The sequence below is a fragment of the Oreochromis aureus genome, linkage group 18, assembly GCF_013358895.1.
Source record: "Oreochromis aureus strain Israel breed Guangdong linkage group 18, ZZ_aureus, whole genome shotgun sequence".
NCBI lineage: Eukaryota > Metazoa > Chordata > Actinopteri > Cichliformes > Cichlidae > Oreochromis > Oreochromis aureus.
In genome coordinates this window covers 5,276,099-5,293,671 of record NC_052959.1, presented here as the reverse complement: position 1 = coordinate 5,293,671, position 17,573 = coordinate 5,276,099, and the positions used below count along the sequence as shown (strand labels likewise).

The 17,573-nt window shown below is 38.9% G+C and overlaps 2 protein-coding genes across 3 annotated transcripts; both read right to left on the bottom strand.

Moving 5' to 3' along the window:
- Positions 1 to 195: 195 nt before the first annotated feature.
- Positions 196 to 2,322, bottom strand: atpsckmt (fATP synthase c subunit lysine N-methyltransferase). Of its 2 annotated transcripts, none has more exons than XM_031736729.2 (4): positions 1,763 to 2,322; positions 804 to 941; positions 660 to 710; positions 196 to 569 (listed from the first exon to the last, which is right to left on the bottom strand). In XM_031736729.2, the coding sequence occupies exons 1-4, from the start codon at positions 2,036 to 2,038 to the stop codon at positions 408 to 410; spliced, it is 627 nt and encodes a 208-aa protein (XP_031592589.1). In that variant the 5' UTR covers positions 2,039 to 2,322; the 3' UTR covers positions 196 to 407. The 2 variants fall into 2 exon arrangements, with proteins under 2 accessions (XP_031592589.1, XP_039457766.1); XM_039601832.1 differs by lacking the exon at positions 1,763 to 2,322 and adding an exon at positions 1,352 to 1,737 and having other exon boundaries at positions 804 to 973.
- Positions 2,323 to 2,742: 420 nt separating this feature from the next.
- LOC116317845 (neuropilin and tolloid-like protein 1) lies at positions 2,743 to 16,995 on the bottom strand. Its single transcript, XM_031736727.2, has 10 exons — positions 16,760 to 16,995; positions 16,436 to 16,501; positions 15,516 to 15,650; positions 15,163 to 15,411; positions 9,394 to 9,435; positions 7,487 to 7,614; positions 6,652 to 6,880; positions 5,741 to 5,854; positions 5,512 to 5,656; positions 2,743 to 3,803 (listed from the first exon to the last, which is right to left on the bottom strand). The coding sequence occupies exons 1-10, from the start codon at positions 16,785 to 16,787 to the stop codon at positions 3,278 to 3,280; spliced, it is 1,662 nt and encodes a 553-aa protein (XP_031592587.1). The 5' UTR covers positions 16,788 to 16,995; the 3' UTR covers positions 2,743 to 3,277.
- Between the last annotated feature and the right edge of the window lie 578 nt (positions 16,996 to 17,573).

The window sequence follows — 17,573 nt, the reverse complement described above, 5'->3', positions numbered from 1 at the left end:
GTATAAAAATTTGACTTGATTTTTAAATAAGACAATTAAAGCTAATGTATGTAGCAGTTCATAATAATTGCCAAAATAATTGCCAAGATGTGTGTTGGCTGTTCAGCTTCCTCCTAGGACTCTGGTATAATCCCTGCAACTTGCACTGAAACTTCTGGGCAACGTTATACAACAATTAATAAACAGTAATACTTATTCTTAAACGTCACTATTTATTGTCATGGTCATTTCACATGGTCACACATTTCAAATGTACAGCACTGGTCGTTTCCTTTTTTCCTGTTTTTGTAGTTTTAAATGTTAAGAGATATATGTAACTATTTCCAGTTACTTTTTTATCAAAATTTTTACAAAAGTTTTAAAATAATCTGAGAGTAGAATGGTGTTCTAGACTTGATCTTCTTATGTTACAGGTGTGATTTAAATGTCTTTGCATCGTACACCCATACAGTGTCTATGCCCTCCCCTGCGGTGCTTTCAGGAATCCACGTAGGGAAGGGGAAGCGACAGGCCACCACCTTGGCTGTGCTAGGCAGCTCGCTTGCCAATTTCAGCTCAAGCTTCTCCATCTGAAGATAAAAGCAGCAAACAAACATGATGAGCATGATGATTTGAACTCCACAAGTTTCTGCATTTTTTTGAGACACAGAGGTACTCACCATCTGAGGGACTCCAAAAATGACAACATTGGAGTACTGAGCAAAGCTGACCTAAGAAAGGAAAAAGGAAGTAACATGCTAAATGACTAACTTCGTTACAGCAGATGTCTGTAAAACAAAGATTTGTTTTCAGAAACCACTGACCTTCCACAAGTCTGAGATGTGGAATGAGGTGGAGCGGTAGACTCCCTCCCTCCAGGCCCTGTAGCGAGAATACCACACCAACCAGGGGTTCAGCTCAAACCCTGACGCACGAAAACCATGTTTGGCTGCTGCAATCACCTGCAAGAAGCAAGGGGAAACAGTGTAGTTCACTGTAATAACCCCCCCATGTTTGTAAATCATGTTAGATTGGTCAGTACTGAAATTCAATTTTCACCCTTTAAGGCTGTTTGCTGAAGTCTAAGCTCAATTTTTAGACACAGAGAGAAGATGAAAATCTAAAAACCCACAGAGATCTCATTGTGTTACTGGAGAAGAGATTTCTTTGAAAGACAAAAAGATATGTTGACATTATTTCAAAAACAGTTTCCATTTTTTTAACCGTCTGGCCTTCATGGGTGGTAACTTCCAAGCCTAACACTGCACTAGCCCTGGATTTTTTTTAAGCCTAGCCCAGCTGTCACAAGACCAGGACTATTTCAAAACTGTATAAACAACAGAAGATATCAGGACAACAGTTATGACCTGACCTGAAGCTTGGGAGAGGATGGCTAAAGGTGTAAGACACGATCCAAAGCACAAAAGTAAACCCACAACATAACAGTCGAACAGCTGTGGCATAACCTGTAGAGAACCGTTCAGCCACATGACATCCCAGACACTCATAAACTAAAGAGTCTGTAGGGCGGAACTGGTCCCCTGTTCTCCTGAACAGCTACAGGACACACCTGCTGGAGCTTGTAGGTGATAAAGGAGCCTTTTGCAATTACTAAGACATGATTTACGAGCTTTTTTTTAAAGTTTGATTATATTTTGTTAAGCTATAACTGCGCCTTGCATAAAACAATGGTTTCTCTAAAGACTTTCCATACCTTTTTATTTTTCTTGCAACTATAACTTTATAGTTCCTGAGGGGGGTCAAAGGGCCGAACAGTACTTACTATCCTTCCATCTCCGCTCCCTATGTCCACCAGGGTTCCCGACCTTGCCCTTAACGCCTTGAGGACGTTTTCCACCTGAGTCGTGGTGGCCGGGACAAACGGGAGGCAGACTTTCCTCAGGGCAGGGGCCACAAACGGAGCAGCCACCGCGTACAGAGCAACCAGCGACCCTCCCACTACCCCTGTTACGACGAGCCCAATGCGGCTCCTGCCCTTTCTGTCCCTGTTATCCTCATTAGGCTGTCCCGAGTCCAGCAGGAGCTCCTCTTGTGACATGACGCTAGTTTAACGCAACGTATGCAATCGTTCACTGAACTCCATGAATGACAGCGGGGACTGTGTTTCAGCTAGCAAGCTCTTACTTATTCGAGCTCACGTTTTCATAAATGAAATTAAATATTGTTCGAATAAATTGCAAGTCTATGTTGTCCTTAGTTACGAAAAAAGAGATTATCATAGTTCAACGTCCTGTTATTTATATGTTATTGTAACATGTAAGCATTGTAATACACGACCTGTGCAAGGTTATAATCGGCCCGAGTGGATGACAAAGAGGGACTACAAACCGTTCCTCCCCGCTTTCGTTCCCATTCAAGCTAGCTTTCATTATGTTTCGAGCGTGGTTAAAAATAAATAAATAAAATATATATATAAAAAATAACAAATAATAATAAACACCAATTTCCAATTGCAAACCTAAAAGTAACTAGATAATGAATCTATTTCGTGAGCTATTTTTATGACAATCACTGATAAACTTTGTGTGACCAAGGACCAAACTCATCGATAAAATGCCAGAATTCTGTGAATAATGTTCTGGTGGCTAAATTCTGACCTTTTATTCAAATGTGTATTTAATGTTTTTCATTTGTGATGAACCATTCATCTGAGACTGGCTTTTGCAAACACACACACACACACACACACAAATAAATATGCTGTGCCATGGTCAAATTCAAGCAGAGGGTAAATATTTAATTCAGTAAATAAAATGAAATAAATCAGCCACAATATGACCTGACATACATGTAAATCGGATGATAAATAACACTTATAATTGCATTTTTCTTGCTTTGGTGTTGTAGGCATGTTCAGCCATATAGGAAACACTTCAAACATCAAAATAATTAATTAATAATATTATATTGAATATGATTTGATCCATGTGACATATTCTAGCCTAGAGTGGAAAATTTAAACAAACAAGGAACTCAAAAAGGACAAAATGGAACTGTGATCCAGCAAAATAGGTCTACTTATCCTTGGAACCATCTCTCATGAATTACATTGACAGAGCAGTATACCATTCAAGATAGCTCCTAAACTCTTTGGTTTTGGGGAATTACTATTAAAAAGACTTTTGGATTGCATTCTTGGAAATTACTTGGAATGTTTGAGAAAAAGGAACTCTACTGACCATACTAGGTTAAAAGAAAAATTAAAAAATTGGCCACCTCTATTTGGAATATTAATTTTTACTGCAGTTTCATTTGGGACCTTTTGTTGTTCTTTTAATTAGAAGTCATTAGACAGTGTACGATGGACAGTGTGGTCAAGCCCTGATGGGCCGTGGTGGATTGGATGATGGTACATGTGGTGCTGACTGGTAGTGGGACCATCATCCATCATTAAATCCTCCTCCTCCTCTGCCCTGTACCCTCCTGCAGCGTCCTGTGAGTAGCTGTGCTTCATCACCACAATGTTCCGTCGACTCGTCGGCGTGTTGTGGTGAGAGAGTCGGGGCGACTGCTGGTTCACCATCACTGGCTGCAACTGGGACACAAGAGCCCCCCCATCAGGTACAATGGTGGCGTCCCTCACGCTCAAGTTGCTGCGGCTACCGTGGACACTGCCCTGGTGAGAGCCACAGTGGTGGTCGCGGATGCATTTGCTTTCGGAGCGTCTCAGCTTGTGGAACTTGTCAAAGTCCTCGGCCAGGGCAGGATCGGTCAGGTCACCTGAGGGGGCACGGCGCAGTGTACAGAGTTCATAGTGAGGAGGCTCAAAACCGGGGTGGAGGAGGGCAGGATCAAAATCATCTCTGTGGATCCAAAGAGGGAAAGAGAGTACATGCACAGACATCCAGACCTACAGTTCCAGAGTACAGATACAATAAATGTTTAGGAATGTGCAAGAGAAACTTTGAATGTAGCTACACAGACAATGATAAATGTGTATAAATCCCCATTAATATGAATAAAATGTAAGCTAAAAGTAGAAAGAACAAAATGCTAGCATGTGGGTTTTCAACATGCCTGGCTGCTCATGTGCAATTTGAAACTAAAGGTCTGTAATTCAGGCATTTATACATATGCACATTTCTAAACTGCAGTCCAAAAGCTAAAAAATTTAAATCCAGACAAACCCTTTCACGGACATCATCATTATCATCATACTGTAATGATCGTAGCATATCTATACATGTTTGTTAGAAGTGGATTGAAACGTATTGCCTATAATCTGTCAAACGTATCTCTTATGAATGATATCAAGTCACTTTGAGCCACAAACAACATTGCTGTTACAAGGTAGGTGCTGCAATCTGTTACTTATCCAGGTAAAATTGTCACTGACAATAAAAATGTCTTTTTCAACAGAGATATGGCCAAGATTGCAGCAGAAATTGCAACAAATGTAACATTAGAGTTCTATTAAAAGATATTAAGTTTCCATAAAGGACTGAATTGATTATAATGTAGGTACAATAACACAGAGTCATAGAGACAAAGCAGGTTATTCCTTCATTTTATAACCTCTGTGGGAATCCAGTTGACTACAGTTTATTTAAGAATATAGGCAAAGGTGTTATGGGTAGAAAACATATAGAAACATCAGAAATCACTTTCTGGCAGAACACAGGTTTGTGAACGTACGCCTAGCATGTAAATTGAGTGTAACATTTGCAAATACATATGCACATTACATGTACATTTTAACAGTAATCAGAAGGTTTAAGTATGAATAACTGGCAGTTTTTATTTCCTATCTGGCACGACTTCATTATTCTACACCATTAACTAAGGATGCAAGATGGTCACAACACATGGAAAAGAGTGGGGGAGTCTTCTTTCTGGACATTTGGACGCCACCTCCAAAGGACCGTGATTGACAAAAAAGTCTACAATTCCTCATAGATAAAGTATTGCCTTACCTTTTCAGTCATTTCCAAACGTCATTTTTATGTTTACAATTAAAAGCCCCTGTTATTGATATTAATGTGAGGGTTAAAATGTCTGACCTGAAACAGAATTTTGAAAGTCGTGCCCTTTACTCTTTTACAACTGCGTAAATGTGCAATTTTAAACACTGCTCAAATCAAGCGATTTTGGCTAATGAGTAAAGATAGATCAAGATCTATAAATTGATCAAATCGATAGTTAAAGGTATATCTCAGTCCTAGCAAAGCACATATGAAGCAGCATCAGCATTTATTAGGAACTGTACACTTGTGATTTTGGGCTATATTCTGATATACACAGGTGTTTTGTTTATTATTTAAAAATCTGTTCATATAAAAACACACCACACATCTACCAAGACAAAATCTTTGTTCACAAGTAAATACTTCTGAAAATGTTCACTCTGAAAGGAAGATCACCAAAAAATACCCGCGTACGTGTGAACAGGGCCTTGATGTCTACAAAGTTCTATAGTTCTGAATGCTTTGGTTTATTTAACCACTAAAGTCTTTCATTCCCCTTGTTCTCTTTTTGACAATACTACTAAATAACAATTTACCGAGACTTTACCTGCGGATGATGTATTTCTTGCGAGGCTGTTTGACCTGGATGATGACAGAGATGATGAGCAGGATGACGACCAGACCACAGGTTACTCCAATGATAGTGAGGTTAGTGTTATCTAGCGTATCCAGGATGCTCGGTTTCCTCTTCTCTGGTTGAGGGGATGACACAGACAGAAATCACAGGCGTGTTTTGTGAAAACAGCATGTGGCTGGTGGTTGGAATTTCAACATACCTTTGCAGTGATTCTCATCCCATGGGTAAACACAGTTCTGGATGCCGTTGCACACCAGGGTGTGGTTGATGCACATGTTGCTATGGCAAAAGAAAGTGTCTCTCTCACACGGAGCTGAAACGAGACAGGCAGGAAAGATACGGCTGCAGCTCAAATAAAACAATATGTTCTATTTCAAAGTCAGACTTTAACTATACGCACTTTTGGCTCCATTTCTGCCTAAACAGACACAGACTGTCACCTTTTTCACTCACTATGTGTTAACAGACCTCTCTGCATTGAATCGTACTTGTTATTAATCTCTGTCTCTCTTCCACAGCATGTCTTCTATCCTGTCTTCCTTCTCTCATCCCAACTGGTCGCAGCAGATGGCCCCGCCCCTCCCTGACCCTGGTTCTGCCGGAGGTTTCTTCCTATTAAAAGGGAGTTTTTCCTTCCCACTGTCACCAAAGTGCTTGCACATAGGGGGTCATTTGATTGTTGGGTTTTTCTCTGTATGTATTATTGTAGGGTCTACCTCACAATATAAAGTGCCTTGAGGCGACTGTTGTTGTGATTTGGCGCTATATAAATAAAATTGAATTGAATTGAACAACATTAGCTATGGGCTTGCTAAGGAACAGCACCACTCCCTTCCCTAAAAGCCAACAGCCAACACAAATAGCCTTCTGCTGGCTGCTCCTCCCTGAGCTTCATTCTGCCAGAAGTTTCTTCCTGTTAAACGGGAGTTTTTTCTTCCCACTGTTACCAAGTGCTTGCTCACTGCAAGATGATGTATAGATGTATATACTTCACTGTTGCAATGCCCTGAACACTTGTTATCCAAATTCTACTCATTATTTATCATTTTCCTGTAAACGTTGGTCTTTAAAAGATGTTTAAACAAATCTCAGGCAGACAGATTTACTCACGCTCATGGAAGGTTGTAAAGAGGATTTTGAATCTGCTCTTCCTGCTGCCCTCGTCTGCCCACAGTCTCACCACCCCCACAGAGGTAACCAGCATGACATCGTTGGCCACAGTGGAGCAAAACTTATTCTTCAAGTGCTCAACGGAACTGCTGCCGTCATAGATGCCAACAAAGTTACGCTTACACTCATTGGAGTTATGCATCTCATACTCAAGAAAACGCATGTAGATCTGTGAGGATACAAATGGATGAGAAGAAAGAGTGCTGTGAATGAACCAGAGTTTAATAACACTGGGACATCTTTATGTTTTTCTCCTTTCATTTTTTTCATGACTTGAAAACCTTCACTATTTACCACATAAAAATTCCTCTTTGAAATGGCTCAAATATGCAACAGTGACAAAAGAAATCTAGATGTGTCAATACTAACAGTAATACTGTTTAATTAGCAAGATTTTGTTGGCCTGCAGTCATTTACTGAGCTCTGAAAGGCTGACATATTTGGACGTTTTAAAGATGGTTTTAAAGAATTCTGCAGTGTTTGTCTGAAAACAACCAACTTCAACATCATTAAATGAGAACTGTTTAAGCAGTTTCACTGAAGTGGTGTTTTTAAACTCCAGTTTCACTTCAGTCATTGCTGAGCAGAATAATGAAAAAATGTGATGTTCACAATATGTTACATGTAGAACACTGGCCTACTGTCTCAACAAGCAGACAATCAATCAGTCATCACAATTCCAGGCATCTGAAGTTTCTAGTAGAGTCAAATTCCATCTGTGAGTAGCAGAGATTGTGTAAATAAGAAAGAAAGAAATGGCACACAGTATGCAGACCTTGGCTCTCGGTGGAGCCCTGATGTACCATCTGCAGTCCACAGCTTCAGTCTGCTGCGCCCGGCCTTCCTTAGCTATCTGCGTTGAATCTACGTAGCCTTCTGGACCATTCATCTCAAACTCACAAACTGTGGAGAGCAGCAGTTTTACGTAACAGTTAAAACAATGCTGTTGTAACAATGAAGCCCGTTTCAGTTGTAGAGACAAGTTTTCTGTAGTACTTGATGCTTGATTTGAAGATTTATGCAACCTCGACTGCTCCGTAAAATAAAATGGAATCCAGTGGTCTGCAAGCCTCATAAACTCATATATTATTGACAGTAAAACATAGAGAAAATATCAAATGCTTAAACTGAGAAAATAGATTCTAGCTGTACTATAGTGCAGGGCCTTCTTTTTTGTGTTTTTCATTCCATGATGTGCAAAACGTTTTCAACTGGTGCAAAGTCTGGACTATAGGCAGGCCAGTTCAATCCTGCAAAGTTATGCTGTTCTAATAGATGCAGTATGTGGTTTGGTATTGTCTTGGTAAAATTTTAAATGGTGTCTTTTTCCCTGAAAACACGCCTTTCAACACTGATGATGCCTTTCTAGATGTGCAAGCCCAGAGAAGACGGCAGTGTTTCTGGACCATATGGCTTCTTCTTTGTATGCTAAATCTCTAACCCGTGTTCATGGACGGCACAGTGATTTGTGTTCATGGACAATGACTTCTGGAAGTGTTTCTGAGACCGGGCACTGATTTCCATAACAGAATAATGTTGGGGTTTTTTTCACGATTTCCAGCCTTGTCCCCTTGCGCACAGAGATTCTTCCAGATTCTCTGAATATTTTGATTCACCTAATTTGCTGCAGAATGTTTCTTTTTACCACCACTTACTTTTCCAGACATCATATTTTTTCAGATATGCTGTTGCCATCAATTTCAAAATGAACTAACATTTTTCATAACGTAAAAGTAAACGTTTTCAGTGTCTTATTGTGAATACAATATAGGTTTCTGAGATCTCCAAAAGCAAGAATTATGTTTTTATTTTAATTTTTGCACGGCATCCCATCCTTTTTGGAGTTGGGCTTGCCCTTGGCAAGGTGAAAATGTTAAACAGCACTTCATCTCATCATCTTATTACCTCTCAGAATGTCAAAGACAAGATATCTGTAAAAAGTTGAATAGATAAATGTGCAAACATTTTTATTTTACATAGGCTAACTATGTATCACCGAACACTTGTGTGAGTTTCCCCTTTGACAGTTCAAAACTGGTTGTGATGTCACAAATTAAGTTTCCAAATTCAAATTTTAGACTCGATTTAAATTTTCACATCTTGTAGCATCGAATATGAAGGGTTTTCTAGTACTGTTATTGACAAAATTCTGAGGAAAAAACATGTATGTGTGGAGATGTACCTAAGTCAAAAATTTAAATACACTTCATTATAGTTTTAGTTTTTTTTTTTTTTTACCTCCAACATTGGTTCTCTTGGCAGATTGGCAAACTGATACATTAATTTGGAAAGGTTAAAACTAGCACCCATTACTGTATGCACTTTCCAGTTTCCAGTAATCACTAATAACACTGCAGTAATGCTAATTTAGGATTTTGCCTCCATATAACATTATAATCATACTTGCTAACCTCTAGCTCACAGATTTATGTACTGTGAGCTCAGACTAATGTGTAACAAAGTCACCATGTACAAACGTCTAAGTTATTAAAACATGACACATGTAATGTACTGCAGTTTTCCAACAACATGAAATTTTTCCTGCAGTATGCAAATTTGATTTAACAACTCATTTCCTACTTTGATGTTAACAAATATCAATTTAATCAAGCACTGCACTGACTTTCTGCTTTGTGTCTAATATTATGTTGTATCATGATCACACACAAGTTTAATACTCACATGGTAGAGCTGGCAGTTCCCCAAGCTCTTTAAACTCGGGATCTAAAAGCAGAACATAACAGCGGTCTTGTAAGAGGCAAATAAATCTTTATAACATGATGTACTCCACGTATGTGGTAAACACATGCATTTAAAATTGTGTACACATAAGGTGTTTAAAGATGTTTGTGTGGCAGATGTCCTGTGGACGACATCCCCAGATGTTTTGTGTCAAGGTGCCAGAGCTGTTATTGCAGAACAAGAAGGCTCACACAACATTTGCAGGTGGTCTTATTGTCGTGGATGATTGGTGTATAATGTTTAAATGCATTTGCATATGCTCAGTAAATGCAGTACAGTTGGAAGAAATGTCGAAACATGCAGACACGTGACAAACTAACCAATACAGTCAAGAGCCTGGGTGACTCTGTTTAACCAGTGGGTCCATTTTACTCACATGGTTTGTGTCCACTTCTCCCCTAAAGACGTAAGAGTCACTGCTAATAAATGCAAAGTTTTTCTCAGTGATCACCTTTCTCCTAAACCTTTATCTAACATTTCTATCCTTACTGGAGTGATTACTCACAGGAAAATACACCCATCCATAGGGCACAAGGGTTCACTGTATGGTTTGATTGATGCAGATGATAATGATGTGAATCATTAGCCATGTCTCAACTGAACATCTAGGGGAGATTTTTTGGCCAGACTGTCCGTTAGACCCTCTACCACCATCATCAAAAAACCAAATGCAAGAGTGCTGCATCCATTTAACAGAGTTCCAGAGAATAGGAGAGCCATTTGGTGCACATATTGACAAAAAGGAGCAGCGTAGAACTAAGAAGAGTTTAGCAATGATGTGACCAAGGACCATGAAATGTTAGTTAATTATTCAACTTGCACTGATCACAGACAAAAATAATTAATAGCAACACAAAGTGGCTACGTACCAAGTAAATTGACAACCAAAGGGAGGGAGGAATACCATTAGCTGACAATCACCAGGATCAGGACAGAAATGTTCCCACCTGACTCCTTCAAATTCAGCTGATTTCGTTTCTTTCGATTTTTTTTTACATTAAACTTTGTCTAGTTAATGAAGGCTTACAAAATCTTTATAGAATAAACGCCTTGAGAGTCCAAAATACAACAGTTTGGTGCTTTTTAGTTTATCTAGTTTTTTCCAGTGTTTCTCATACCTTCATATAGGAAACAGTAAGATGAAATTTTCAAGGCTGAAAAACCACCAAATCAATTTTACACTCAGTCTAAGTACTTTTAAGTCCCTTTCTATAACCCACTTTGAGCATTAATCAACAAAACTGCACCAGTTTAACACTCTGAGGTCTAAGTCATGATATGTGCTCAAACTGAACCAAATCCCTCAATCCCAAATATCTATAAAGGGATCTAAAATAAAATACTAAATGTGACACAGAACATTTTTAATTTTGTATGTTTAATTTTGTATAGTTTAACAGTAACTTTATCACGTAAATATCTAAAAGGCCTTTGAGTTATTTACGGTTAGATGTGTCCACAACATAGGCATGTTTATTTTGTCAGCTTCAATCTATTTTTATGGTGCAGAACTTACATGCACCAAACTGTTAGGATTAAAAGCTGCTACATAGTTTGAATTCCACACTTTGGACACAAGAGGAAACGGAGACTTAGCGAGGCTGCGACGTGCTGGGGCGTCCGTTGGCTCCAGAGGGTTAAGGTCTGTGATGCAGTGTGATGCAATATTACCTCTATTTAATCTACATTTTAATACAGGCTCGTCTTGGCTATCCTCAATTCCTTCTGTGCCAAAATTATTTTCTACTAAAGTTTTATTTCACGCTCAAAAATGTGTTAGTTACACATGAGTTACTTAAATGGGTTTTAAAAAGATTGTATTTTTTGTTTATTTCCTAGACTTAAGCCAACCCTTTGAGCCACCCCTATTTAGGGGTCAGATTGATTGTTCATGGCTTGACCCACATATATTTTGTAGTTACATGTGGTCAGGGCTTAAGGCTCTTCATTTTGTTTTGTTTTTGTTTTTTTCACAAATAAAGGTCAACCTCTATTCTGTAATACACGAGATATGTGCACCAATTTTGTCAAGAAAAACAGATTAAACAAAATCTCTGAGCTTCAGTTGTTGGATAAAGTAAGTGCAAAATAACACTAAACTAAAAATGACAACATTAAAGACGTATTGCAAAATAAAATAAAAACACGGCTGGCCTAAGTTTACGTAATCTATGTGCCTGTTCATTTCCTCTGCCCTTTTTTAAACCCACCATCCCCCCTCTGCAAAAAGAAACCCTGATGCTCCTCATCAAAAACAGAGAAACACATTTAGCACGAGGAAGGGAGCAGACAGATATTTTGTTCTAAACCTTTGTGCTGATGAATCTACTCGCTAGGTGGATTATAAATCCTGACGTACCAGCTTAGTTGTTGAGGTCAGATTAGGCTCCAGCAAAAATAAAACAAACTGTTTATTTTCCAAGCATAAATTCTCACATTTTCCAATATTTTTCCATAACCAGTAAAGTAGCCCAGTGGTCAGGGGTTGTGATGTGGGAGGACCAGGTGATGGACGCAACTTGGCCTCAAATCAACAAGGACTCTTATTAATTCTCTCGTGTTTCTAACCTATTTCTGCTCCAGGATCAGACAGATTAATCACGTTCATTCCTGTTTGTTTGTGTGTTTGTGGGTTTGTGATGCAACAATACCTTACCAGAGGTTTTATGCCTAATGTAAGATGGAAAAAGGTGGAATACAAAGCCTGATTTATGAAAATTACTTCTATATTCATCTCATTCAGCTTGAAAATGAGTGAAACGTTTGCAGAATTATTTATGTGCATATATCTATATGTGACTGTGTTTGACTGTGCATATTTCGTTAGTTAAACTGTGACACTGTTCTCAGCCACACATACATGTCACAGAACATAGACTGTATATTAAGATGGACACAGCCACTCTGACATCATCAATTAGTTTGCAAAGACTATTGTGAAACATTGTGAAGTATTTTTAGCCATCTCTGCTTTAGCTTTTGTTTGTTTGTTTCTTTCTTTGCTTGTTTTTGTACCACAACTGACCAGATTAAGTCATGAAGGTGAAGTGCTAAGTTATTAGCTAAAGCTTAGTTAGCAAAGCATCCACAGACTGAGTGCAAACACACAGAGCGACAGAGCTAATCAGCCATTAATAACATGCAAATAAAGCGCTATATAATACAATATAAAGTGAAGCTAAAAGCTTGTCCATCAATAGTTTTATTAACCAAAAACTTGTGCATTATCAATAAAGACCAAAAACCACCTTGTGGCCATAATATGCTTAAATAGAAATGACTCTAGAGTCAGTCTAGAGTGTGCACTCTTGTTAAATATTCTTTGCAAGCTTGTGTGCATATGGGTGAATTTATTCTCTCCTGCCAACCCTGACGGGTGGAATTAGATGGGAGATTAACATTTGGTATTAAGGACTCATTACATTTGATGTAAACACACAGAAAACAGCTTCTCCTGATCTGCTAATAATGCAAAGCATCTTCTTAAAGGGACAGGATGTTAGGAGGCTGTTTGGAAAAAAAGTGCTTCAGTGTATAAAATATATTGTCCAATCACCCTAATTAGCTGTAAAAACTGAAAGGGCATGTTTATTATCTGAAAAATGTTGTGGAATAACTAATATTGCCATGACATGCACATTTGGCAAACAAATTCTGGCAAACAATTTTGGAAAAAACAAAGAAAGAAGAAGAAGAAACAGCACAGGATAGACTCTTAGGGCTGGAGATTCAAAAAGTGGAACGTTCCTTTGTCGAATAAAAAGAATTATGTCCTGAGACGCAATCAAATTAAAAAAGAAAAAGTAAAGACGGATAGATGACAGACAGACAAAGAGATGCAGATTAGGCTTTGCCCCATCAGTGTAGGTGGCCTATAAAATCTGCAGTTAATAAAGCATCTGCCTCGGACTCCCTTAAGCTGCTGCTGCGGCTCAGCGCTGACAAGCTGTATTCCCCTGAAGACAAGCTTTCATTAACTGTCCTGTGGGAAGGACTGAGGGAACAAGCCCCTCTGTGTGCGTGTGTGCATGAGTGCATACGCGTGCGTTCCCCTCCTCGTCTCTTGTTAGCTGCAGCTGGTGTGCCTGCACTGCAAATGGAAATGTGAGCACATTCCCAGCAGCATGCTGCCAGACTACTATTAAAGTTGCAACAGAATGCAACTTTCTGACATCGTGCTGTCAATTAGCACGAGGGTGTGGTGTATATTGTTCCGCATCCTTTAATGCAATCTGGGGATTGAAAAGGCTTCTGATGAGTTGAACTTACAATTTAAGTGCACTGAAAAATACAAGCGTTGATTTGTTTTAGCTGCACTCTCAATGACCAGGCAAGCACAAAAGTGGGGGTCAGAAGAGGTAAAAGAGGTGGCCGACTATGCTTTGGGTAGACAACAATGCCAAAGTCACAGCAGTGAAGACGGTGAGAGCGTGCCAAGGAAAGGAGACACAGGCTTAGAGCTGTGGTGATATTCTGAACAGCCAGCGTACGCGACAGATGGAGCTACAGCCAGTATGATGTAAGAACAGCAAGATGGCAGAACTCAGGACAAAGTCTGAAAGACACGTTTTCCACTGTTTTGTCATGCTCTCCAAAGAGGGTGAGGTCTGTTACAGGTTATTTAATGAGTCTCCTTATTCATCATTTAATCAACTGCATAGAAACTCGCTTCACTTCACTCATCAGTTTCTTATGCTTTTATAAGAAACACACAGAACTACAGCACAGAACTTCAGGCAAAGGTCAGCATTTAGTTTGGATAAAACCAGCCTATTAAAGTGGTTCCAGAGCTAAAACCAGCATGTCTTTTGTCCAGTCTCGCTCATCTCACCCCCAACCAACTGCAGCAGATAGCTCCCTGAGCCTGGTTCTGCCTGAGGTTACTTCCTGTTAAAAGGGAATTTTTCCTTCCTGCTGTCGCCAAGTGTTTGCTCATGGGGGTTGTCTGACTGTTGGGGCTTTCTCTGTATTATCGTAGGTCTATACCTTACAATATAAAGTGCCCAGAGGCAACTGTTGTTGTGATTTGGAGCTACATAGATAAAAAATAAATTGAATTAAATTAATTTAAATTGAAACTTCACAGCCAGTTGTCTGATTTTTTTTATTAAGTCATTACTAAATTAAATAAATGATTAATAAAATACATGCAATAAATGATTAATACACTCATCAGTCATCAGACAGAACACTCGCAAATTATCCCTGATTTGGAACTATGGATTCTAAACATTACCTTCCTCAATAAATTAGATTATACAGAACAATCTGCATTTTTCTTTTATTTTTCCTTCCTTTTTTGCAACCATGTTAGCATTCAGTCACATTTCTATTTAAACATACAAGTAATGGAATCAAATCTGTTTTGTCGATGTCAAGCAAGGTTTTACTCGCGCTGAACCATGTGAGTTATATTCTCCACCTAGCTATGCCTTTGACTCCAGGGAAGGTAATGTGCTTCAAATTTATGTAAACATTTTAATGCTTTGTTGATGGAGGACACTTGAGTACATCCTGACCTTAAAACTGAAAGAATGAGCAAGGCAATGCTCACACTGAAGAGAACTTTAAAGTTGGGCTACAGTTCTACCAGTGTTTGTCTCGTTGAGTGAGTGATTTAAAAAATGATGCTTAATATTAATAATAATTGTTTAGTGTAAAATACAGCTTTTATGAAGACAAAACTTGCTCAAGGCTTCATTTACTCACCTTTTGTGAAGTTATACCGTGCTGAGAAACCAATGGCCTCCAGTTCACTATCAGCCACAAATTTGATGTACAAGTACCTCCCACTGGAGCGGACATATGACGGGCTTTCCTGCCCGCAGTAGCGACCAATTATGGGAGAGAAACCAAAGGGACCGTCGCGGACTTCAATGTGGTCGAACTTACACTCCCAGGAGGGCTCGATGGAATACTTCTCATTGAAGAACAGGTCGATGCACTGCCGAGGAGAGGCTACAACAGGCCAAGAGGTTGAGAGAAGGTGAAGTTAACAGCAGGAGGAGTGGGAAGTGGTACTGTAAGGATGCTAAAAAGAACAAAACAAGATAAGGTCTCACCTTCTATAATATAGATGCATTCCCTCTCAGGTGGGTATTTCTCAGGGTAATTCGGTGATGTGAAATACCCTCCATCAGGCTCCTTTACCCAGGTCCCACACTCCCCAGCTGGTGTCACACCCGAGTTGTTCTTTACTAGAAGCGGGTACACAGGCAATATAAAGTACACAGTTCACCAAAAGTAGATCACATCCTTGTATCTTTAGTTTTAAAACATCCATATTTTTGTAGCACAAATTGGATTAGTCAGACTTTTCCATCTTTTGAGAAGATATTGCCAGAAACAATGGAAAATGGTTAAAATAGAAGACTTTTCAGCATTACAGGTTATATTCTTATATTAACACTACAAAACAAATGCAAAGATTATTATTTACTATCTAATTAAAGAGAGATGAAGAATCAGGTGGAGCACTTTGATCCAGGAATACACCCACCTTTCTCATTTGACTACTTTCAAGGGAATCTAATATATAAAATACTTTGGATTAAACATTTCTCCTCACAAATTATTGTTATCATGTAATTATGAACCAGGCTTGAATGATCATGGTTAACTTTGTGAGTGAGTTGTCTTTCTTGACAAGTTTTACAGGCCTGTGTAGATCATGAGAGATTCTGGAGAAGTAACTGTACAAAAGAATTCCAAAAGGTTAGTTAATTATTTACTATACTGTGCTACGGTAATTTTTGGCACTATATTGATATTTTATTAGTTTACTATTATCACTGCACTTTTCTCATGACATCATTATCACAAACTATCACTCAATCTGATAATTAGTTTTATTATTTTTCATGATAGATTAATATTCATACATTACACTACATGTTTGGTTAAAACCCAGAGTAGTATTCGAGTATCAGACCACCTGCCCTCTGCAGCTACATGAATGATATGGCAGGATGTGATGGATTACCTTGAGCTTTTGTTTTAGTAGCTGTGGCACTTGACAGCTCAGGTGAGAGGAGGCTTGCTGCTAAAGCTGACAGGACACAAAAAAGAAGACGTTAAAGATGATGTTGTTCGTCGGGAGTTGCTTGTATTTACTTTGAAAAAGCAACAACAGATAACTAAACCAGCATAAACACCGGTTAGACTAGGAGACTGTAAATCGGTGGCTGCTGTTTTTACTTTCTTATAGATAAAAGCTATTTGATATTTTTTAAATCACATGCACGAACAACAAGGGTCGCTTACTTACTGAACTATGTTCAATAAGTGAACGTTTCAGGGAACTTACCGATTTGCAGCATAAGTTTGTGCAGCATGTCTGTTCCCTGAGGATGTGTAGTTCAGTTCCTGCGCCCCCTTTTGCTGTGGGTTAAAGAGTGTCGATCAACCCATCAATTCCTCGGAGAATTCGCCAAATCCGAGAGCTGGCTTGTCCATCTCTCCGTCGGCTCAAAAGATTACACTCTCGTCCGCCACCAACCTTCACAATTTTTGCTCCACCTTTAGGCTGCATTAATCCTCTGAAAAGATACAGCCTCCGGTCATTCACAAGGCTGCGCTGTCCCGAGGCTTGGTGCCTTAATCCAGCCTCCAGTAACGCAGTCAGCGCAGTTATCAATACAGTTCACTGGAATCAATTCAATAATATTAATAATAGTAACAATTCTTTACTATAACAAAAATGCAGTTTTACCAATTAAATGTTTTCATGTTTAATTGGATGAAATAAAATATTCAGCACTTATCAAACAGGCAAATTTATGTCTGTTTTCATGAAATCTGACGCCAACCCCGAAGGTATATCTGTTATACAATTCCATTATAAAATAAAAAAAAATACATAAATTCATTTTTTTTTTAAACTGCAAAGGTGTTCTGCAATTTCTGACACCGCTAAGTTCTAAAGTGGACAGCACGGGCCTTAAAAAACAAAGCATTATGTTGCAGCAGCTGCTATTGATCATCACAGGGTAACAATGATGTAAAAGGGCCTCTTTTGCTGAAGGCATTTGACTTAAAGGCACTATATAAAAAACACTTTGGTAAGTATGAGGTAGAATTTTGCAGACCCACGTCCACACAGGTATTGTAGCTGCAGCTGT

Excerpts from the sequence above, each read along its gene's own strand:
- LOC116317845 (XM_031736727.2), bottom strand. The coding sequence starts at position 16,787 with ATGCTGCACAAACTTATGCTGCAAATCG. Across the intron at positions 5,855-6,651 it reads CTTTACAACCTTCCATGAGC|CTCCGTGTGAGAGAGACACT; the intron begins GTGAGTAAATCT and ends GTCTCGTTTCAG. Across the intron at positions 5,657-5,740 it reads GGATGAGAATCACTGCAAAG|AGAAGAGGAAACCGAGCATC; the intron begins GTATGTTGAAAT and ends CCCCTCAACCAG.
- atpsckmt (XM_031736729.2), bottom strand. The coding sequence starts at position 2,038 with ATGTCACAAGAGGAGCTCCTGCTGGACTCGGGACAGCCTAATGAGGAT. Across the intron at positions 942-1,762 it reads GGAGCGGAGATGGAAGGATA|GTGATTGCAGCAGCCAAACA; the intron begins GTAAGTACTGTT and ends TGCTTCTTGCAG. Across the intron at positions 711-803 it reads ACATCTCAGACTTGTGGAAG|GTCAGCTTTGCTCAGTACTC; the intron begins GTCAGTGGTTTC and ends TTCCTTTCTTAG.